This window comes from Cucurbita pepo, chromosome 8, assembly GCF_057944985.1.
Source record: "Cucurbita pepo subsp. pepo isolate OVF chromosome 8, ASM5794498v1, whole genome shotgun sequence".
In the NCBI taxonomy this organism is placed as follows: domain Eukaryota; kingdom Viridiplantae; phylum Streptophyta; class Magnoliopsida; order Cucurbitales; family Cucurbitaceae; genus Cucurbita; species Cucurbita pepo.
This window is the reverse complement of record NC_141805.1, coordinates 3,299,110-3,321,270: the sequence shown is the minus strand read 5'-3', so window position 1 is coordinate 3,321,270 and position 22,161 is coordinate 3,299,110. Positions and strand designations below refer to the sequence as shown.

Sequence of the window (22,161 nt, the reverse complement as noted above, 5' to 3'; positions counted from 1 at the left end):
CCAATATTTTAAAAAATTCACAGATATGAAATTAAAAGTTACGGTAAATACTTTTTAAAATCGATCGTCTGTGGCTATCGAGGTTCCACAAGCGGTACTTCCTGATATTGTATTTGAAGCAGTTATTCGAATTCCTTATAATATGCAAATTCTTGTGAATGGGAAAAGGGGTGGTTTGAACGTGGGGCTATTCTTATTTTACCGAAGGGTTTGAATTAGCCGCCGATCGTATTTCTCCCGAGATTAAAGAAAAGATGGGCAATCTATTTTTCAGAGCTATCGTCTCACTACAAAAATATTCTTGTGATAGGCCCGTTCCTGGTAAGAAATACAGTGAAATCACCTTTCCTATTCTTTCCGAGACCCTGCTAAAAATGTTCACTTCTTAAAATATCACATTTCCTATTCTTTTAATTTTTTTTTTTAAAAGAGAAAATATTTTAAAAATAAATAGTAATTTTTTTTTTTCAAATCTTTACCAACAACTATTTGGATTGCGTTAAATTTTTAGAAAACTAAAAATTCGATTTCGCTTGCAGGTTGATATGACTCGACCTATGAGATCTCACATTGTTTGAAGAGGGAAACGAAACACTCTTTACAAGGGCATGGAAACCTTCCTGCCTAACAGGCATGTTATAAAATTTTTGAAGGAAAAGCCCAAAAAGAACAATATCTCAGCTTGGGACCACCAATAGGGTTACAATCCAACCCTACTTTTTAAAGTTTCAGGTTGGATAGGGTTGTGGAGTTTGTTCGAATTGTTTGAGTCACCAACTCAATGAACTCGAAATTTCATGTTGATTCACAGGAGTTTCTACACCCTTAACAATTAACTCACTAATAAAATCGCCGCCTTCTATCTCTAATAAAATTGATAGGGCGCGCCAATTTTCACTACATCCACTCCCCTTCTACCATAATTCAAAATTTTTTTATTTAATATACATTTAATTAAATTATAAATACAATATTTTAATGCTACAATTTCGTATTTTTAATTTAACAAAATTTTATAAATAGTTTTTTAGAAACTAATTCTAACCTTAAAAAATACAAAATTCTAATTTTTTTTTTTTAATTTTAATTATACATTTTTTAATAATAAAAATAAAAATAATGACTCTTTTTGTCTGTACGAGAGCCAAGATTGCAGCGTGTGTAGCCTCACGCCTATCAAAATCCCCTTTTTTTATTTCTCTCTCCTCTTTTTCTAATAAATTGAATTCCGGCCTTTGACATTTTCTAAAGTCAACCTCCCCCAAAAAAAAAAAACAATTAAATATTTCTTCAAATAAAAGAAATAATAAAAATGGGTATTTTATTAAAATAAAAAATAAAAAATAAAACCTTTTTTTTTTTAATAAGGGATAAAATAAAATAGCATAGAGATGCCCTCTTCCACCACCCACCTGTTTCTTTCTCTCTCTAAAAATTAAAAAATAAAAAAAAAATAAAAAAGCCCTAACTTTCTCTTTCTATCTCTACATTTTGTTTTCTATAAATAATTATTTTTTTCTTTTTAATTTTTTCCTACTCATTACTCATTACAGCCTTATCTCCAAAAGTCAGCGACCTCTTTTGTCTGCTTTCTTTTTCTCTCTCAACAAAAACTGAACAAGAAGCTGAGACAAACGTACAGATTTTTTCAGACCTCAGTTTTTGTCTATGGAAATGGAAGTTGATTGGGATCTTCACGCCGTCGTTAGAGGCTACTCCGCCATGACCTCCGCCGCCGCCTCCTCCTCCGCCGTCTCCTCCGCCGCTGTTCCTTCTTCCGACTCTTACTCTGTTTCTTCCAATTCTAATAACTCTGTTTCTATGGCGTTTGGCAGAGACCAAACGAACCGTATGTTGTCGCTTCAAGATCCATTTGATGGGTCGAATTGTAATTCTACTGAGGAATTGCGGGAGTTTTTTAACCCCTTTTTACCTAAATCTCAACGCTCTCCTCCACTGCCGCCGCCGCCTGCTCCGCCGCTTCTTTCTTCTCCGGCGGTCAAAATTCTGACCCATCAGAAGCAACTACAGAACACCCATCTTCCTAAACAGCTCCATTCAACCTCTGTTTCTGCTCCGAGATCCAAACGCCGGTGAGTGAACTTTCATCACGTTTTGATTCTGAAAAGTGCTTTTTTTTTTTCTTGAAGCTAATTGATTTCTGTGTGTTCCTCTGTTTTTGCTCTGTTTTGCTCTGTTTTTTCTCTGTTTTAGGAAGAACCAGTTGAAGAAAGTCTGTCAAGTTCCGGCGGAGGCTCTGTCGTCGGACATTTGGGCTTGGAGAAAATATGGACAAAAACCCATCAAGGGATCTCCATATCCAAGGTTCGAACTCGATTTCAAATTTTGAAGCTAAGATTTTGATTTTGGAGTAAAGGGTATTGATTTGATTTAGTTGATGATGAAAAAAAACAGGGGATATTACAGATGTAGCAGTTCAAAGGGTTGCATGGCCCGGAAACAAGTGGAGAGGAACAGATCCGATCCGGGAATGTTCATAGTTACTTACACGGCGGAGCACAACCACCCGGCGCCAACTCATCGGAATTCCCTCGCCGGCTCAACCCGTCAGAAGGCCAACACGCCGACACCCACCGACGCCGGATCGGAAAAACCCGATGCGAAACAGCTCGTTTGCTCGTCCGAAGATCTGAGTACGATCACGGAGAGCAAAGAAGAAGAGAAAGAGGAATCATTGGCGGAAGACGAAGAAGACAACGATCTGGGGGTCTCTGATTTAATCGTCAACGACGATTTCTACGTGGGGTTTGAAGAACTCGACAGTCCTAACGCCGACGACTGCTTTTCCGATGATTTTCCGGCGAGTTTTGGACTTCCATGGCTGTTTAACAATGCTCCAACCGCCACTAGCAGCATTTAACTAAAACCCAGATGGAGGAATTGTAAAACTCCCCTGTTAAAGCAATTTCCAACCCTCCTTTCCTTTTCCAATAGAGATCTGTAAAATCAAACAAAACAGAGCAAAGATCTTAACAGTGTTTTAGCTGGCCTTATTAAGGAAGACGAGGCAGTTCATTTCTCATCTTTTTCTGCTTAAATTTCAGAACAAATCTAAGAAAAACAGTGATTTCCAGTAGCAAGATTCAGTGGGGGTTTGTGAGAAAAAAACAGAACAAATTTGCAAATGGGGTTGACTAGTGGAAGGAATCAAGCCATGGATGACGCATAATGGCGTTGACAGAGAAGCAAATTAAGAGTGGAAGATAAAGAAAATGGCTATGGGGGATGAAGAATATGCTTCTTTTTCAAAGCAATGGTGGAGAATCAGTGTTTTTTTTTTTTTTTTTTTTTTTTTTTTTTTGATGTTATACAAAAAGGGGGATTTGGAATTTTTGTGTGTAGTTGATGCCAGTTGGTGGATAAATGGTAGCCATTCAACACCAAGAGATAATAAAAATTAGAGAAAAGAGTGCAAATTTGAGATAAATTATGAAGTTTGTGTGTGTGTGGAGAGAAAAGTCAATGGAGCCAAATGTGTGTAAAGAGCTTGAGATTGATTAAGATTTTAAAACAACAATGCTCAAGCCAAAAGTACTCAAATAACTTGAGCACTACTCCACCGGTAGAGATGTCCACGGGATGGAGACTAAGAGTGTTCATGGGATAGGTTGGATTGAGTTGAGACATTTTTTTTTACCACTCCACAGTTAGAGATGTCCACGAGACCGAGATTAAGGGTGTTCATGGAATAGGTTAGATTGGGTTGAGACATTTTTTTCTACTCCACGGCTAGAGATGTTCACGGGGCAGAGACTAAGAGTGTTCATGGGATAAGTTAGATCGGGATGAGACATTTTTTTCTACTCCATAGTTATGGAAGTCCACTGAAGACTAAGGATATGATAAGTTGAATCAAGGTTGAACATTTTTTAAACTCAACCTAATTGTTCGAATTGTAAACCTAATCCAATCTAACTATAAATTTTTTAAGCATTTGGGTTATTTTGGTCATTTGTTCAAACTTTTGTTTTTAATAAAAGTAAAATGTTATTTCGTAAAATATTTATATTCTAACATTTAATTAAGATTTATAACTCAGTTTCTATATATATATATATTGAAAAATACCTTCTTAATAGTTAAAAATTATTTTTAAAAAGTTGTTAGAGAATAAATAATAATAAAGATGGTATATATCTCTATATTGTAAACAAAAATGAATATTTTAAAATTAACAATAAATTAAATTTATTTGATTCGAAGCAATGAACCAACCAAATCCATAAAGTTTCATTTATTTGAACCGAACTAAACCCAACCAAAATAAATTTATATCCAACCCAAACTGTACGAGTTGGGTTGGGTTGATCGGGTTAGTCGATTCATAAGATTTTTTGAACATCCTAAGGGGACAACTTCTCCATCCCCAACCAAAATAAATTGAATTGGTTTGATTCAACCCAATTTAAGAGAACCCCTGAACCGACCAAATCTATAAAGTTTCATTTATTTGAACCGAACCGAACTGAACCGAACCAAACCCAACTAAAATAAATTTATATCCCAACCCAAACTGTATGAGTTGGGTTGAGTTGATCGAGTTAGTCGGTTCATAAGATTTTTTTAACATCCTAAGGGGGACAGCTTCTCCATCCCGTCCCAACCTTTTATTTCAATCTTTATCCTCACAAAATTCTCCTAAGAGAAATCTCTCTCTATTCTCTTCGACATTCTCCGTCTAACGAGGAATTCCTACTTTCATGTCGTTAAATGAATCTTAGATTCAACATTTAGCATTAATAGTTTAAGAACAATAAATATTAAGGCATGCAAAACAGAAGGATTTGAAAGATCTTGTATTTACCTCGTTTTTGTAGATTACTGTGTTGGGAGAAGCTTTGATGCAGCAGAAAAGTTTGATGTGTTCAAACAACATGCAGGAATAAGAGCTCCATAAGTATCTCATTCAGCAACACATTAGCTTTTTCTGATTTGTTCTTCCACACAACAAAGCTGCCATCATCCAACCCGTCCAGCTTCAGCTAAACCACATCAAACAGTCATGATCAACACATCAGTATAGCATTCAGCTTAGGACATTCATCAAAATAATACTCCATTGCTTTAACAATCCTATTGACTTACATTGTAAGTTAGAAAGGAAGGAATTCAACTTCATGTAACAGCTCAAGCTCAAACTCACCGCTAGTAGATATTATCCACTATGGCCCTTTATGTAATAGTATTAGGTCCAGTTATCGGACAGTGCGAGACACTGGTTGGTGTAGGGCTAAACCCTTTATACAGTAGACGCGTTTATTGTGAGATCCCACGTTGGTTGGAGAAGGGAACGAAGCATTTCTTATAAGAGTGTGGAAACCTCTCCCTAGAAGACGCGTTTTAAGACCTTGAGGGGAAGCCTGGAAAGGAAAGCTCAAAGAGGACAATATCTACTAGCAGTGAGCTTGAGCTGTTACAAATGGTATCAGAGTCACTCTCCATAGTAGACGTGTTTTAAAGCCGTGAGGATGACGGCAATACATAACAGACCAAAATGGACAATATCTGTTAGCAGTGAGTTTGAGCTGTTACACTTCACGACTTACTTTGCCATGCAATTGTGACTAGTCCAACAATTTTCAGAATGCCATTGTCATGATGTTGATCCGGCTTCTGCAACTACGGCATGTACATAGCTTTGAATACACGTATTGGAGTTCTTCGTATTAGAGTTCTTCATTCAATATCATGAGTCACTCTGTTGTAAACCGTTGTTTCGTCTGGCCGTGGCTTATTTCAAACACCCCCTTTGCACGTTCCATCAACTAAAGTACTGAGGGTGATTACATTTGACAACATCTTGTTCATTGACCATCTGATTAAAGAGCTCATGGGCTCTTTCAATGTCACCTGCATTAACAGTATCCATCAATCAAGCAATTGTAGGTAACAATATTGGGTGCAGAACCAACCGACCTCATCATTCCCTTCAAGTACAATCCTTCTTTTTGCCTGCCCATCAATCGGGAGTAACAGCCTAGGCCTCCTGTTGAGGATTATTGGGAGTGAGTCCCACGTTGGTTAATTTAGTGGAAGATCATGGGTATATAAATGAGGAATACTATCTCCATTGGTATGAGGCCTTTTGGGGGAAACCCAAAGCAAAGTCATGAGAGCTTATGCTCAGAGTGGACAATATCATACCATTTATGGAGAGTCGTGATTTCTAACATGGTATCAGAACCATGCCCTAAACTTAACCATGTCAATAGAATCCTCAAATATGGAACAAAGAATTGTGAGCCTCGAAGGTATAGTCAAAAGTGACTAAAGTGTCGAACAAATGGGTGCATTTTGTTCGAGGGCTCCAGAGAAAGGAGTCGAGCCTCGATTAAGGGGAGGCTATTCGAGAGCTCCATAAGCCTCAAGGGAGGCTTATAGTGGACTTTGTTCGAGGAGAGGATTGTTGAGGATTATTGGGAGTGAGTCCCACCTTGGTTAATTTAGTGGAAGATCATGGGTTTATAAATGAGGAATACTATCTCCATTGGTATGAGGCATTTTGGGGAAGCTCAAAGCAAAGCCATGAGAGCTTACGCTCAAAGTGGACAATATCATACCATTTGTGGAGAGTCGTGATTTCTAACACCTCCATCTTTTTCCCCTTCATTTTCTCAAACACCTTCAATGCATCATCAATCCTTATGAACTTACATAAATGATTGATAAGAATAACCAAAAGTTATAAGACCATTTTGATTTCACAAAATCACCTAAAACATTCTACGCAGGATCTGTATTTCTAAACCTACAAAGCTTGAAGATCAAGAACGTTAATGTAATGCCATTAAGAACAACATTGTGTTTATCAAATTTAGCTACGTAGCCAGCAATTTCATCTTCCCATCTATTTTCAACAATCTGGTGAAAACAATATCAGCAGTTATATAATTGGGTTGAAACTCCAAACCTGGAAGAAGCATTTCGTCGAACACATTCATTGCATCGTCAACCACGCCCAGATTTCAGTAGCAAATCACGAACATAAGTGTTTTCGCATGTGAAACGAGTTCAGAAATTACAGCCAACGCCGAAGAAACAGAACGGCGGCAGCGCTATTGAGCAAGAAATATATACGTTTAGGCTTCTAAGAACAAAAAAAATGGGATCAAATTTTCAATTCAACCTAAAACTTTTATTTAAAAAAAACGTTTGAATTAGTTACGAAATAAACATCCGAAGAATATATTAATTACTGAATATATCTTAAATATTTTTAATTAGTTAATATTTTTTTAGTATATTTTATTTTATTCTCAAAATTAAATTAATTTATATTTTCTTATTTGTACATGTTATTTGGTAGCTTGTATCCTATTTAAACGTTGTGTATATCAATGCAGATTGAACTTTCGATCTCAATTCTATTTCTCATTCTTAACTCCGTATTATTTACTTGAGTAATAATATTTTTAGATTTATTCACGGTCAGTAAATATTGTGTCACCCCCTCTAAAGTTTGATTGAGCAGCAAAGACATGAAAATTCTATAAATAGGTAAAATAGGTTTTAACCGTGGTAATTGCAGTAAAATAGATTCTTGTACTTTAAATGCGCATATTCCTTTAGTTATATGCTCAAAACCAAAAGGAAAACTAAAAGAAATGCTCTTTTCCTTCTACTTGCTTATTTCACAATTTATTATTATTATTATAATTAGTATTACTTTTCTTTTTGGTTTTGAATCCAAATGTAACTTTTTTTTTTTTTTTTAATAAAAAGTTTTACTCAACTCAAATCATAAAAGTTAACTTGGGTAAGATTTTTTTTACGTTTGGATTGAAATGAGATTTTTTTTTTGATATTTTTTTTAAAAAATAGGGCTACAACCCTACCTTACCCTACATTTTAAAAATATTAAGAATATTAACGTGTGTAACATATGTTAGTAATGCGTTGTGACTTATAAATGTTGAAATTTTAGTTATTAACATAACATGTGATTCGGGAAGAAAAGGTGGTGAAGGTAGCTTGCTTCTTTTCTCTTAGACTACGAGCACATGTGACTTAGGAAGAAAAGGCATCGAGCGTTCTTCGCTTCTTGTTCTCGCCCAACTCTTTTGATTTGGTTATTATTTCCTAGAAAAAAGAAGTTTCTGAATCAACGCACAACAAAATCAGCTGCAGGAGATCTGTATTAACCTACTATCGACGGCTTCCTCAAAGCTTCGTAGGAGAAGAAAGAAAGTCCGGGGCAAATTTCTAATGAAGCAAAGGTCGGTCGCATATATATAAAAAAAAAAAAAACAATACCCAACCCAAACTGAACTGAAGCACTTGCATTAAAAATAGAACCATATATGCTATCTACAAACTGAACTTTGACGCTTAGTAGAGATCCCCTTTAGTGAAGAAGATACCAGGATAGGAATCGCTTTCTTTCATCACAGCTTCCATTTCAAAGCACAAAAACAAAGAAAAATGGTTTAGTTTTGGTAACAACAATCCACAAAACTTTGGGACCTAACCTACCATACGAACAACTTAAAATCTTCATAAGCTTTGCTATCTCTCTACTGCAGATGCTATGCGTTGTTTTCTTCCAAGAAGCTCATGTCATTGTTAATGGGGAAGTCAAGAAGCAGTTCGAATGCACTGTCTGATGACTCCTCGAACTCGTTCACACTCGATGAATCAGACTTCGACATCAGAATGTCAGCTATTGGTTTGAAGTTTTTGTATTCCGTTTCTTCATTTTCATTATTGCTTTCCATGGCTGAGGAGGCACCGGTGTAATCGACTACGTTGTCGGTAGCGACGACGAAAACCGACTCGTATTTAGTTGATGAGGATATGGGACTTTGGCTTTGGCATGTTGTTTTGTCTTCCCTGCACCTACGAAATGATTCACCAACTTTAGAGTTCCATATTTGAAGAAAAAAGTCAGAATCAGTTGTTCTTTCCGTGGGGAGGAGGGTGAAGAGTGATGATTCCTTTGAAAGTCGAGCTTCGGCTTCGAGCCGAGCACTCTCCCACTGTGCCATGTGGCGGGTGCTCGGTGATGCCGGTGCTGTAGAGAAGGAGCTGCGGGAGTTGAAGGGTTCATGTGTCTGAGGGTCAATGCCTGTGCAAAGAAGACGTTTCTTGAGGTGGGTGTTCCATAAGTTCTTGATTTCATTGTCTGTTCTTCCTGGTAGTTGAGAAGCAATAGCAGCCCACCTGCAAAGCACTCGATCAGTACAATTCAAGGCTAAAACATGTTGAACAAAGTAGATGAGTCCGAGAATGATGATTTTTTTAATCCTGATTTTCAAAGAATCTCGAAACCTCAGTTAAAGCAAACATTTTAATATGAATGGCCTTCAGGTTTTACAAACTACCATTTAGAGTTAAAACTTAGCCTTGAGTTTTATTGAAAGTGGTTCCAATGGACAAATACAGGCTAAACATCTTTCACTATAGCCGAAGGTCAGAAAGAAAGACCTCTAATGTTGTCTAAGAGAACTTTCGCTGGTAATGGCTCTGTCTGAGAAAAGGGCAAGTGAAAAAGAGAGAGGGCTCGATCGTGACTGTGAAGGAGGGTGGACGTGGCGGCAGTTAGAACAAGAGAGGAAGAAGGGGGCAGAAACTGAGAATACAAACTCTGGGGTGTAGGGTGGAGACGGAGTGGGGTCTGCACCTTGTGGACTGGTTTGCTGTCGAACAAATGAGCACGAGTAAAAATATCTCGAACATATTTTAACTGACTAATAAAGAGACCACCATTAGGAATGGGTGAAGCTTCAAAACTAAAAACAAGAGCAACGAACAGTGTAAACTAACATATAGCAAAACATCATGACAAAATTTGTGAGATCACACATCAATTTGAGAGGGGAACGAAACATTTCTTATAAGGGTATGAAAACCTCTCCGTTGTAGACTCATTTTAAAATCTTGAGGGAAAAGTCCAAAGAAAACAATATCTGCTAAAGGTAGTCCAGTTACAAAATTTAAACTAATTGATAATTCGGATGGGATGAAAGAAAAGTTACCATAAACTTTAGCAATCAAATCTATGATATTATTAAGGAAGAAAACAATGTAGTATTATCACCTGTTTCCGAGAATTCCATGGAGCTGAATAACAAGCTTCTCTTCCTCGGTGGTAAAGGGGCCACGTTTGATATCAGGTCTTAGATAGTTTGTCCACCTCAAACGGCAGCTCTTCCCACATCGTAGAAGACCTAAAAAAAACACATCATGTACAAAGACCATCCTTATCAAAGTGAGAGAGATAAATCAATGAAGAACGTAAGAAAACAATCGTTCCCTTCCAAATGTGCAAGAAAATTGTTGGTGCGTCCTGTTTAAGAATAGAGCTGGGCTACTAACAGAGCAAGTATGGGCATAAAAAATGTCCTGGTGACCATACTCGATATCTCATGGACTGCAGTGGAGGCTGTATCAGAAACTAAAGATAAATCAAAAGACTAGCTATTCTTATGCTAAAGGATGGCTGAGGCAGGCATTCCTTGATAGAAGAAAAATTCGCAGAACTCTTTGGTCTAGTTTAGCATCATTTGTTGGCCACACAGAACGTTTATAGTAAAAAAAAATTACCAGACAGAAAATCTATAACGACGTTGGTGTTGAAGATTGTTGGGAGAGGAGTCCCATGGACTAATTAAGGTGTTGATCATGAGTTTATAAGTAATGCTGGTGTTGAGTATGTTGGGAGTGGAGTCCCGTCGACTCATTAAGGTGTTGATCGTCAGTTTATAAGTAAGTAATACTATCTTTACTGGTACGAAACTTTTTTGAGAAATCAAAAGCAAAATCAGGAGAGCTTATACTCAAAGTGGACAATATTGAACATTCGTAATTCCTAACATTACTAACAATGTATTAGAGTTATGCCCTTAACTTAACCAAGTTAATAGAATCTTTAAATGTCGAATAAAGAACTTGGGAGCCTCAAAGGTATAGTCAAATGTGACTCAAGTGTTTGAGGGCTCCCGAGAGTCTTGATTACGGGAGGTAGTTCGATCATTCCTAACAGCTGGAACTTTTTTCTGCACATTTTTGGGTAACAAAGCAGGGGAAGAAACTGCTGTAAAAAATCTATGAGATCGCAGAAAGGAGATGAATGAGATATTGGGAGATCGAAAGGGAGAGTAGGGTAAAGGACCCAACTACTCGAGCATATTCTTCTTCTTCCTCCTTTGTCTTTTATACTCCAGTGACAATAAATTTCGAAGTAATGAAAATGTTATAATAAACAGAGACTGCAGAATGAATGATGACAAGTGGGAACTAGCGAAAATTTTGGATTACTAAACCTGCAAGCTTGGGGAGCGATCTCCAGCTTCCATGGCCATTGTTTTGCTTGATATAATTGATAAGAAGCTCATCTTCTTCTGATGTCCACGGCCCTTTCTTTAGCCCCTTATCGCAACAAGGCGCTCTTCCCATCTCACAACTTTCAAAATCAGAGGCAGGGACACCACCCTCTAGTGACCAGAGTGAAAGAAAGAACCTAGATCCTTCCCTTGCAAATTTTCAGAGCGAATTACAGAGAGAGGAGGAGGAAAGCCATGCGAAAGGGAAACATTATCTCAATCAACTAAAATTGAAAGAGGGGAAATTAATGGGTAAGTGGGTCTGAAGGGGAAGGACAAGAATCAGCAAGTTTCAAGCTGGTTCTTGCAATAAATACTGACACGATTGAGCATAGGAAGAATTGAATCATCATTGAAAGTAAAAATTGTCCCAAAAAAATTGAGGGAGTTAATGCAGAGATTTCTTATTCTGAGGTTTTACAATTTACGCACAATTGATATAAGAAATAGGCGAATAAGGAGAAGAATTAATTGCGGATTCTCACAATGCAGACTAGCATTTATTGAACAGAGAGAGATTTGGGACGCATTTATTATGATGAAAATAACATTCATACTACGGGACATACCATGACAAGACCAGACCTCCAACACTGTTCCCTTGTGGGTCTTTCAAAATTTCCACTTCCCTCGTTCAATCTGGTTGCTCCGCAAGTAAAAAAAAACAAACCTGATTTCTTGCTGAAACTTCATAATCATTAAGCTTTCCTGCCTAATTTTAGTAATAAACTCTAAATAGTGAGAAATTTCCCCGAGATTAAGATAAACATGTGTATATATACCTAAAATACACAAATAAATCGACCTTACTTTTTTTTCCCCAATCTAAAATGGAACAAACTTCGTTGATACACATTCAATTTAAGATCATCTGAAATCTTAATCACTGATAGTAAGCACCAGTATGAACAGAAGACAATATTCACATGATTTCAACAATAATCGAGGTCAAAACGAGTCGAAACTGAATTAGACAAATACAGAAAACAAAACAGAGTTACTTTCATCTAACAGAGAAATCGAAAGTTGTGATAATAAATGCATAGGAAAAAGAGAGATAAAGACAAAATAAAATGTCGTAATATCATTACTCCTTTTAGAAATTAGGTATACGAGTTGAAATCGAACAAAATCAAGGAATGTAAAGCGAGAAAAGCTGAGATTCGAGGGCTTTAGCTTCAAAATCTGCAAGCATCGGTCTGATGAATCGACAAGAAACCAAAAATTGAAAGAAAACAAACGAATCTTCTCCATTTTGTATGAATTTGCAGAATAAGAACGCAGAAATTTAACTCACTGCGAAGCTGAACGATGAGGATGAAGAAGAAGAAGACACGATCTCTAGTCCATTGAAAGCTTCAACCACAAACGGAGCAACTCTTGCGATTACTGATTCGAATTTGGCGCCATAACATCCAAACCAGAAATTGGGTTTTAACTTTTCTTTTCTTTTCATTTAATATATATATATATATATATATTACTTTTTAAAAAATATTTAAAAAAAAATTAGATAACCCGAAAAATTGGATCAACTGAAATGTGAAAATTTTATAGATTGAGTTGGTGACCCAAGTAACCTGAGTAGCTCTCTACCCGAAAAAGTTATATACTGTTTAAGTTGTTGTTGTTGCTTGTTTGCTTGCATGCTATATAACACACGCTCTCTCTTGCTTTCAAAACTCTTTCTCAAAAACCTCTCTCCCCGCTTTCTAAAATCTTCTCTGAAATCAAGACCCGAGGTTTGTATTCATATTTCCCGACCGCAGACAACGTGACTTAAAGTAGGCTTGACTCACTCAGTGCTGAGAGTGAGTGCTGACCAATGCCTAAAGACTGATAGTTCTCAACCTAACACAACCCTCTATTTTTGGATTGAATTGGGTTGTCTGGTTGTTTATTTTTAATTATTTTTTAAAAAATCGACAGTATACGTTGTATTAATAACTAAAATCTCGTAAATTTCAAACATCAGACATTTGTCAATCACAGCTAATTACTAATATCGGTTATAAACGTTAAATATTGTTAATTTATTTATTGGAAAAAAAAACATCACCCAGATTAACATTTAGATTATCGAGTTTATGAGATTTAAACCGAACAAATGAGAAGAAAATTATGGAATGGTAGAAAATTGAAGGTGTAATAGTTGCTCATATGGATCAAATAATTGGAAGTGACAACGAAGTAAAAGAGGATTGATTAAAAATTGAAAATGTTTCAAACTAATGGCAGTCAATACTGAGTCAAAGCTGTCATTTTTGCATTTACTGCCATCCATTTTAATCTAGCTTTCAATTTATTTGACCCAAATAAAAAAATAATCTTTTGATGGGTGGTACAAGGTACAAGTCAATACGACGACCGAAGGTACAACGTTGAATGATGTTTGGTTGTTTTTAGCACACGATATGAACTTTGTTGAATAAGAGATGTTGTGATATTGCCTCCCAGCCTTGGTCGGGCTCGAGGATGGTTGGCGCTGCGGTAGCAAAACGTGTACAATAAGATGGGGCCAAATATAGCACGAACCTCGTTGTGTATGAAATGTTTTTGTGTATTTTCATCCATTAATTAAAATCAATAAAATAAAAAATGTAAATATGACTAAATAATTCCATCAAATTAGACAACCTAATCCAAACCATAAAAGTTAGGTTCGGTTATATATATATATATATATATATATATATATATATTTTTTATAATTTAGTTGAATTGAATTTTTTGAAAATCAAGTAGTTGAATTGAATTTTTTGAAAATCAAGTATTCAGTTCAATTTTGGGGTTTTATCGACTCCCGAGAAAGGGTAGAAGAATGAGACCTATTATGGGACATACAATGCGTTACATATGTATGATCATTACGCGTCATACAGGTTATTCTATTCCACCTCTTAGAAAGAAAAAAACTTAAATCAAAATACTTAATAGTATACATTTATACAAAATTTCTACTCCGAGCACACCCAATGGATCCATAGACAGTTGATTTTTTTTTTTTGTCGGACCAATCAAACCAATCCCAAAATAAGGTTACAAACCAACTCTGCCCCAATTTACTTTTTAAAAAATTAAGATTATTTAACATTAACATTTATAACCGATATTAATGTTGCATTTATGAAATTTTAATCATTAACGTAACAAATATTATAAATAACTTTTTTTTTAATATAATTAAAAAAAAAAAAAAAAAAAAAACTTAACCCAACCCGAAAATTGTGCTTTTTATGACCGGAAGTTAATAAAAATAAACAAAAGATAAAATTTGGGTGAAAGAAAAGCTCAGCTTTTCTTGTAGTATTCCTGTCGCCGGCACCCTACTAGAGCAGCAGCAACAATATGGCACGGGGAAGGGGCTTGCTGCTTCAACATCTGTGAGAGAAAAAAACATTAATGTAACATAACCGACTAGAGTCGCTATCGTTATCATAACGTAATCATTTCTATGCAAAAATAAACGTTTGAACTTCTTTACAAAAGATAAAAATGATTACGCTATAATAACGCTAGCAACTTTAGATAAATAGAAATCTAGAGTCGTTACAGTTAAAATCTCCAAAGCTTGTATGAAGCCCTATATTTCTTCACACTTCACTGAAGTTGCGAAGATTAGGGCCCGACCTGCACGCAGTTGAACCATAGCCAATTTATAAGTAAGCAGGGCGCAGAGAGCAGGAAAAACATGAAAGCAAATCTGTCCATTGAACACTTATATAAGGAAGTATTCGAAACAACTGTGGGTTCGGGAGAGAGCAAAAGCTGTAAATTAAGGGTTTGAAAGTGGAGGGAGAAGGGAAAAAAGGGAGGAGAGATTAAAATACAACCAGAAAGTAGGAGAGCAAACAAGCACAGGTCAGTTGATGAAACTTCTGGGACTTTTTTTTATAGATGAGCCACTCTACATTCTATCCTAATCTCCTGTTAATAATAATGTCTTCAGGGCTATTATATATATATATATTATAGGTAGGGTTCTAACTAATAGAATTCCAAGCCAAGTTGAGTCTTCTTCAGTTGTTGATATTGACTCAGAAAACAAGCCTCTCTCCAAAGAGCTTCTTCATTGACCTTCAAGAACAAGAAAAACCCCATCAATAAATTTCTACGCATGATGATCTTACACGATTGTAGCCGAGCAGACGTATCTGAAAACTATATCATGTTCTACGCAGGATGATTTTATACTATTGTAGCCCAGCAGACATGTCAGAAAAACTATATCATGTTCTACGCAAGCCGAGCAGACATATCAGAAAAACTATATCATGTTCTACGCAAGATGATTTCACACGATTGTAGCCGAGCAGAGACATATCAGAAAACTATATCGTGGACGGTTCCGAACTTTTCACATTGAAATTTTGTAATCAAGCATCATATTGAATAAAAAAGTTAGACCAACATGAAACGAAAGATGCAAGAATATGAACACAAATTGGTACGCCTCATCTACATTTCTCTAGAACAACAGATTTTTTTGGACAAGAAAAATCAACGCCTGTTATCCCCATAATGACTGCACTCCCTACTAGTATAGTTTCGTACGTAGGTCGGACAGTAATGGGTAGCTGGTGGTCAATGACATGATATCAACCTACCTGCCACTGAGGTGCCTAATAACTCCTAAATATATAACAAACCATAGTAACTAAACAAGGTTGTTGAGTACGGTACATTGAAGTAATAAAAATCCTGTCTTTTTTTTAATAGAAGAAACAATTTCATTGTGGTATGAAATTCACTCCCCTCATTCTATTTATTACCATCTCCTTAGCTAGCGTGTAATTTACTTGATCCTAATAATTTTTCTAGCATCTATACCCTAGAGGTATTCCTATCAATATCCTAGAGACATTCCTATCGTTTCCCTAGAGGTATGCCTATCGTTTTTTCAATAAATATGTATATGCAAACGTGAGTGTGTGTACAATAATGAAGGAGAATTAGGTAGCACAGTACGATTCTTACCTGCTGCCAATTGTTTACCCTGGGATCCAATGCCCACCACAAATTACCGGCAGTAGATTGCCTGGTCAATATGGGGTGGTATTTGTTTTATTTCCGTTCCAAGTTCTTGTTCAATCCTGTACCTGTAGTATGGAGAATCACATTTCAGTGAATCTGAATGTATGATGATGGCAAACGGCAGTAATCAACCAAAATATTCTTTTAAAAGAAAAAAACATACAAATTGAAGCGATCCTCATAGGTGATTAAATTCACAGCTAACCCAAGGTGTCCAAACCTTCCAGATCGTCCCACCTGCAAGTGAACAATTTTAAAAGATTTGAGAGGTAAATAAGTAATAATAATGATAATCAACAGGAACTGAATGTGACACATACCCTGTGTAGATACGTCTCTGAATTCTTGGGGAAATCGAAGTTAATAACAACGTTTACTGCTTGAATGTCTATTCCTCTTGTAAATAAATCTGCAAGTGCATCCCATATCAAAAGAAATTAGTTCAGGACGAATGGGATAGTTTTATGGATTTTCTTTTGCCATGTAACTGTGTACAAGATATGTATGTTCAAAAAAGGGAAAAGAAAAATGTACAGTTTAAAAAGATGCAATCAAGAAAGGATGTTTCAAATTTAAAATTATTTTTTTAAAACAAAAAAGTCATGCTGTACGCATGGATAACTATGCGCACACAAATGGCATACCAGTACAAACGAGATTTCTGCATGCACCATTTCGGAAGTCATGAAATACTCTGTTACGATGATCTTGCAGCATCTTCGCATGAATATAGAAACAAGAATAACCAAGTTCTGTAATTTTTTTGGCTAACAACTCAACTCGATTTACCGAATTGCAGAAGATAATTGACTGGTTAATTTGCAGCTGCAGATAGAAACATTAACTTTGTGATCTACACAGGAAAAGAGAATGTAGGGGAGGAAATCAAGAAAAATAATTAGCTTGCTTGGGATCAAACCTTAGAGAAAAGAGTATTAAGGCAGTGCACTTTTTGTCTTTCTTCAACAAATGCATAGAATTGGGTGATACCCTTTAGAGTGAGCTCGTCCATTAAGTTTATAATATAGGGCCTGTGAAGATATCTATCTTTGAAGTCCTTCACAGTAACAGGAAAGGTAGCGGAATACATAAGAACCTGCCGATTTGCAGGCAAAAAGCGTATCAACTGCTCTATTGAGGGTTGGAACTCTGGAGACAAGAGCTTGTCAGCCTGAGAAACAGAACAACAAAATGATTAGTTCGTCGCAACTAGTTAAACTATTGAGCCAAGATAAATTTGATCGATAGGTATACTTTCCTGAATGTGGTAACCTTAACTTCTAGTACTACCCCAAAGATTTAAGTTTACTCCAGAACATGAAATCTTTCTTTCAGCAATACTAACCATACACTAATTCTTTGGGAGAAAATGGGAACTTGGTAAGAAAATAAAAAACATAAATTTGACATATCACACTACTACGCAACATGTATAAGAGACAAGATAATGATCGAGCAAATGAAAGGGAAGGTGATAAAGGCAGGGACAGGACAGGACAGGACAGTCCCAAGCAAAACGGAGTCGTCTACAATGTATCAAGAAAACCTCAGGTTTAAAAAAAAAATGTTGGAGTAACCATAAAACGGGAGAAGTACTAACAGCAGTAACTCGTGATGCAAATATTACATCTTTTACCCATCCTGAGAACAGTTGATGAGGTAAAAACAGTAGAACAAGAGAAAGAGAAAACAACAAACTAACTACATACTATGTTGTAAAACTTCCTTACACTATATTCCTTCAACATGATTCTCAAGTACATAAGGATCGATTGCAATTAATACTTGCCGCCAATGTCATTGTTCAATTATCAATCTATAATCTAGTCAAACAATCATTTAGTTGATATAACCCTACCATTGCAATATTATAGGACTAATGCCTACTGAAAAATATAATGATATCGACAACAAAGTTCACTTATTTATTAATGCATTCATATCTCATGTAATTACCTCATCCATGATAAGCATAGAACAATCTTTCAGTACACAAACACCCTTTTTTGCAAGATCTAATATTCTTCCTGGAGTTCCAACTAATAAATGAACTGGTTGGTATAGTCGCATGATATCATCCTTTAAACTGGTACCACCTGTTGTAACCATAACTTGAATATTCAAATTCTTTCCGAGTTCCTTACACACTTGTGAAGTTTGAAGAGCCAACTCTCGAGTTGGAACGAGGATAACAACTGTTCACATAGAAAGTTAAAACAAATGTCAAACAAGTGAACAAAACAAACTGAGAAAGGAATCAATATTGCCATTGAAATGTGGCATAACAGCATTTTGACCAATCATTTCCAGTGCCTAGTGGAAAAATGAAATGACATGTTTTAAAATTAGTCATAAAATAAATTATTGGGGCGTATAAAATAATAGTAGAGGTTGAAATTAGCACAGGCCCTAGACAAAATGCCTTCACCATTTCTTTTCACCGTGGGGTGGGCAAACTGAGTAGATTAATGCATAGAACTCGAGAGGTTAGTCTTGTGGAAGGGGTTTTTTTGAAGGAAAGAACAGAATCTATCTCATGATTTACAACTTGCAAGTGACATTTCTTTTTCCTTTGGACATTAACAAGATATTGGTTTCATGTCTTAAACATGGGAAGACCTCAAGAATGAGATTCAACATGAGCACCAGCTCTGTGGCCAGAATCAATGCTCTGGTGGAAGAAGGGGGCAACAAAGGAAGAATGTTGTTGGGAAGAATTTGATGCCTGATGAAAAAACTCAGGTAGAACTGCCGTGCATTGGGAATGTTTGGGATAACAATAATGCTATTTAGAATTTGAATATTAGCATGAATCTCAATATAATGGGTATGCGTTTAGAAATAATATAAGACTCTTAATGAAGGTTTAAAACAAACCTTGGATTACATTGTTATCCTGATCAATCTTTTCTAAGGCGGGAATGCAAAATGCAGCTGTCTTTCCAGTTCCGTTCTTCGCTCTTGCAAGAATATCACTACCAGTTAAAGCGATTGGAATACTTTCTTCTTGAATAGGAGATGGTCTTTCAAAGCCTTTCTCATAGATTCCCATGAGTAATTCACGTTTTAGAAAATAGTCCTCAAATTCATTTCCTTTGGTAGCCGTCACATCCTGAAAATGGTTAATAAGAAAGTCAGAAGCTAACAAAATTAGTTCTCATACAGAGAGGCCAATGAGAATTTATAATTTGCATGAACTAGACAGAAAGCACACTGAAGAATTAAAGTATCAAAATAACACTAATCTGTCATTCCTTTGCGAATGGATCAATGAGCATTCAGCAGTCGATATGCTATAAACTGGCTGTAGAGCATTACGAAAATTATCAGTAGGATACCTCTGTTTTATATCGTGTATCAGGTGGTGGAATCTTTAACCTAGCCTTCCAATCTTGTGAACTGCACATAAAAGAATGCATAAATGATAATAATCAGTTTCTATCTGAGCCAAGCAATACACCTTGCCAAAATCCAAAACTTATCCCGTTGATAAAAGAAATTTAGTTAGATATAAAATCGTAAGAACATCCGCATGCACAAGGTCTTCAGTCACATGAAATATGCGCAAAATATGACTAGTGGCGATCAGACAGATAAATGAAACCAGGAACAGAAACCCAGAAAATTTTACTATACCAAATGCCTATTGCTAATGGGATCCACCATATTTACAAAATTAACGACGTGCCTCCTTCTATAGCAAAAAGAAAAAAGAAACATACGCTCGCAACCCAACAATTCCCAAATCACAACTCAAAAATCTCCTATATGATCATATCATACAGAGAAATGAACCCAACCATCCTATGTAAATGCCCATAAAAAATAATGCATAAACAGAAACACAAATCCTTCATGTATTTAACACGAACCTCGAGTCAACAGCCTCCGACTGCACGGTCTTCTCCACCTCATCTACGTTAGAATCGGCAGGACCGCCACCTAACTGGTTCCTTTTCAGCCACTGTTGTTGTTGAAGCTGCTGGTTTTGGTGTTGATGTTGGTGCTGGTGCTGGTGCTGGTGCTGGTGCTGGTGCTGGTTCTGGTTCTGGTTCTGGTTCTGGTTCTGGTTCTGGTGCTGCTGTTGTTGATACTGCTGATTCGGTACCAAATTTCTTTGTACATATTGCTGCTGATGTGGTCTTGACTGAAACGAAGGATTCGCATTCACGCCTCCGCCTCGTCCAGCACCGATCCCAGGAGGATACCTTCCTCTATTGTTCATCACTACTCTCACAGACCCTAACCACGTTCAAAAAAAAGCGGGAGCTAGGGTTTCCGATCGAATGATTGAATGACGACAAAAACAAAGAAGAAATCTACCGAAAACTACCAAAAAGATCCAAAATGAAAAACAATAGACCACAAAAGGGTTTCGCTCAAGTTCATAAATGATTCCTACAATTTACACGACCAAAAATCCACCCGTTCTCGTATTCTCAAGGCGGATAAAAGGCAAAACTGACGACGAAAATGGAACAAAAATAACAAACAAACAAACAAAAAAAACCAGAGAAATTTGTACAGATCTAGGTGCAGAAATGGCAGGAAATTGCAGCAACAGAAAAATTTACAGAGAATTAAAGTAAAGATTTTGATCGTAGAAGCTGCGGCAGATTCAAACGAAGATGAGAGCGGCCTGTTTTTCTTCCGTCAATGTTGTTTTTGGGTCATTTGCAGAGAGAGAACGAGAGAGAGAGAGAGAGAGAGAGAGACGATGGATGAGATGGAAGTTACCATCGGAGAGCTCCTAGGGCATCCGAGGAAGTGGGTCTACCACTTTGCAGAATGGTCCCTGTTATACTTTTACTTTACATATAACCCCAAATTTTCCTTTTATTTTCATTTCTTACCCGTTCTGTGTGCTGGTTTACTAATTTCTCCATTTTTCAGGGGCTTCCTAGAAGCTACGAAAATTTGAGAATTAATTTTATAATATTTCTTCAATTATAGATTATCATTTTTTTTCTTTTTGTTCAAAATGCATATTTTTTAATTATTTTTTCTTTTTTCTTAGAGAATGAAAATAAATTATTATGGGTAACGTAAACACGGAAATTGCGGAATGAGTCTTCGCTGCATGTCCCGGGAAAATCAGAGGGGAGAGTTGGACTCTGATTCAATAGGCCACTCGATAATATCAATATCGAGTTTCCATATTAGATCGTTTTCTTTTAAGTTACTGCCTAAATAAGACTCCAACAACAAACCAAACCAAAATTCGAATAAAACAAAAACGGGTAAAAAGTAGAGGAAAATGTGTCCGTGCTCTGAACCCAACCCGAATATGAACACGGAATAAGATAGAAAAGATTCGAACACGAGAATCAACTATTATTTATTAATTATAATATTTGACGGATTTTACAGGTGAATTTGAAATGAAAAATATATTGACGTGATTAAGTTAAATTACAATTTGGTCCCTATAATTTGAAAAAATTAAAATTTAGACCTATAATTTAATAAATTATAAATTTAAGTTGGAAAATTGTGATCCCTAATATTGGTTCAACCTCCAAACTCTCATAAGTTGTGTGTGAAGGAAAAGAAACATATAAATAAATAAAATTAATTTTTTAGCAAAATAAAATTTAAAAATCCAATATTTTCATTATTTATTATTTCTTAATTTTTATTTACAAGGTAAGAAATGCATGTTTTTGTTTGTTGGTTGATTCATATTTATTATTTTCATTAAAAAAAAAACAAAATTATACATAAATGTTCCAACGAACCCACTTTAATGTCTTTTTACTTAATTTTTATATTTATATATATTTAG

At 36.0% G+C, this 22,161-nt stretch overlaps 3 protein-coding genes across 5 annotated transcripts; 1 reads left to right on the top strand and 2 right to left on the bottom strand.

Annotated features, from left to right (window-relative positions):
• The first annotated feature begins 1,444 nt into the window (after positions 1 to 1,444).
• LOC111799952 (WRKY transcription factor 22) lies at positions 1,445 to 3,043 on the top strand. Its single transcript, XM_023683489.2, has 3 exons — positions 1,445 to 2,093; positions 2,215 to 2,325; positions 2,416 to 3,043. Exons 1-3 carry the CDS (start codon positions 1,669 to 1,671, stop codon positions 2,879 to 2,881), a joined length of 1,002 nt encoding a protein of 333 aa, XP_023539257.2. The 5' UTR covers positions 1,445 to 1,668; the 3' UTR covers positions 2,882 to 3,043.
• Positions 3,044 to 8,281: 5,238 nt separating this feature from the next.
• LOC111799953 (transcription factor MYB17) lies at positions 8,282 to 11,886 on the bottom strand. Its single transcript, XM_087126218.1, has 4 exons — positions 11,283 to 11,886; positions 10,058 to 10,187; positions 9,445 to 9,656; positions 8,282 to 9,151 (listed from the first exon to the last, which is right to left on the bottom strand). The coding sequence occupies exons 1-4, from the start codon at positions 11,413 to 11,415 to the stop codon at positions 8,547 to 8,549; spliced, it is 1,080 nt and encodes a 359-aa protein (XP_086982344.1). The 5' UTR covers positions 11,416 to 11,886; the 3' UTR covers positions 8,282 to 8,546.
• Positions 11,887 to 15,030: 3,144 nt separating this feature from the next.
• On the bottom strand, positions 15,031 to 21,102 carry LOC111800249 (DEAD-box ATP-dependent RNA helicase 8). Of its 3 annotated transcripts, none has more exons than XM_087126385.1 (11): positions 20,448 to 21,102; positions 20,249 to 20,393; positions 19,715 to 19,775; positions 19,254 to 19,488; positions 18,333 to 18,571; positions 17,296 to 17,547; positions 17,021 to 17,201; positions 16,697 to 16,785; positions 16,540 to 16,613; positions 16,320 to 16,441; positions 15,031 to 15,419 (listed from the first exon to the last, which is right to left on the bottom strand). In XM_087126385.1, exons 1-10 carry the CDS (start codon positions 20,599 to 20,601, stop codon positions 16,363 to 16,365), a joined length of 1,509 nt encoding a protein of 502 aa, XP_086982511.1. In that variant the 5' UTR covers positions 20,602 to 21,102; the 3' UTR covers positions 15,031 to 15,419; positions 16,320 to 16,362. The 3 variants fall into 3 exon arrangements, with proteins under 3 accessions (XP_086982511.1, XP_086982510.1, XP_023539620.2); XM_087126384.1 differs by having other exon boundaries at positions 20,249 to 20,618; positions 20,951 to 21,098; XM_023683852.2 differs by having other exon boundaries at positions 20,249 to 21,102.
• Between the last annotated feature and the right edge of the window lie 1,059 nt (positions 21,103 to 22,161).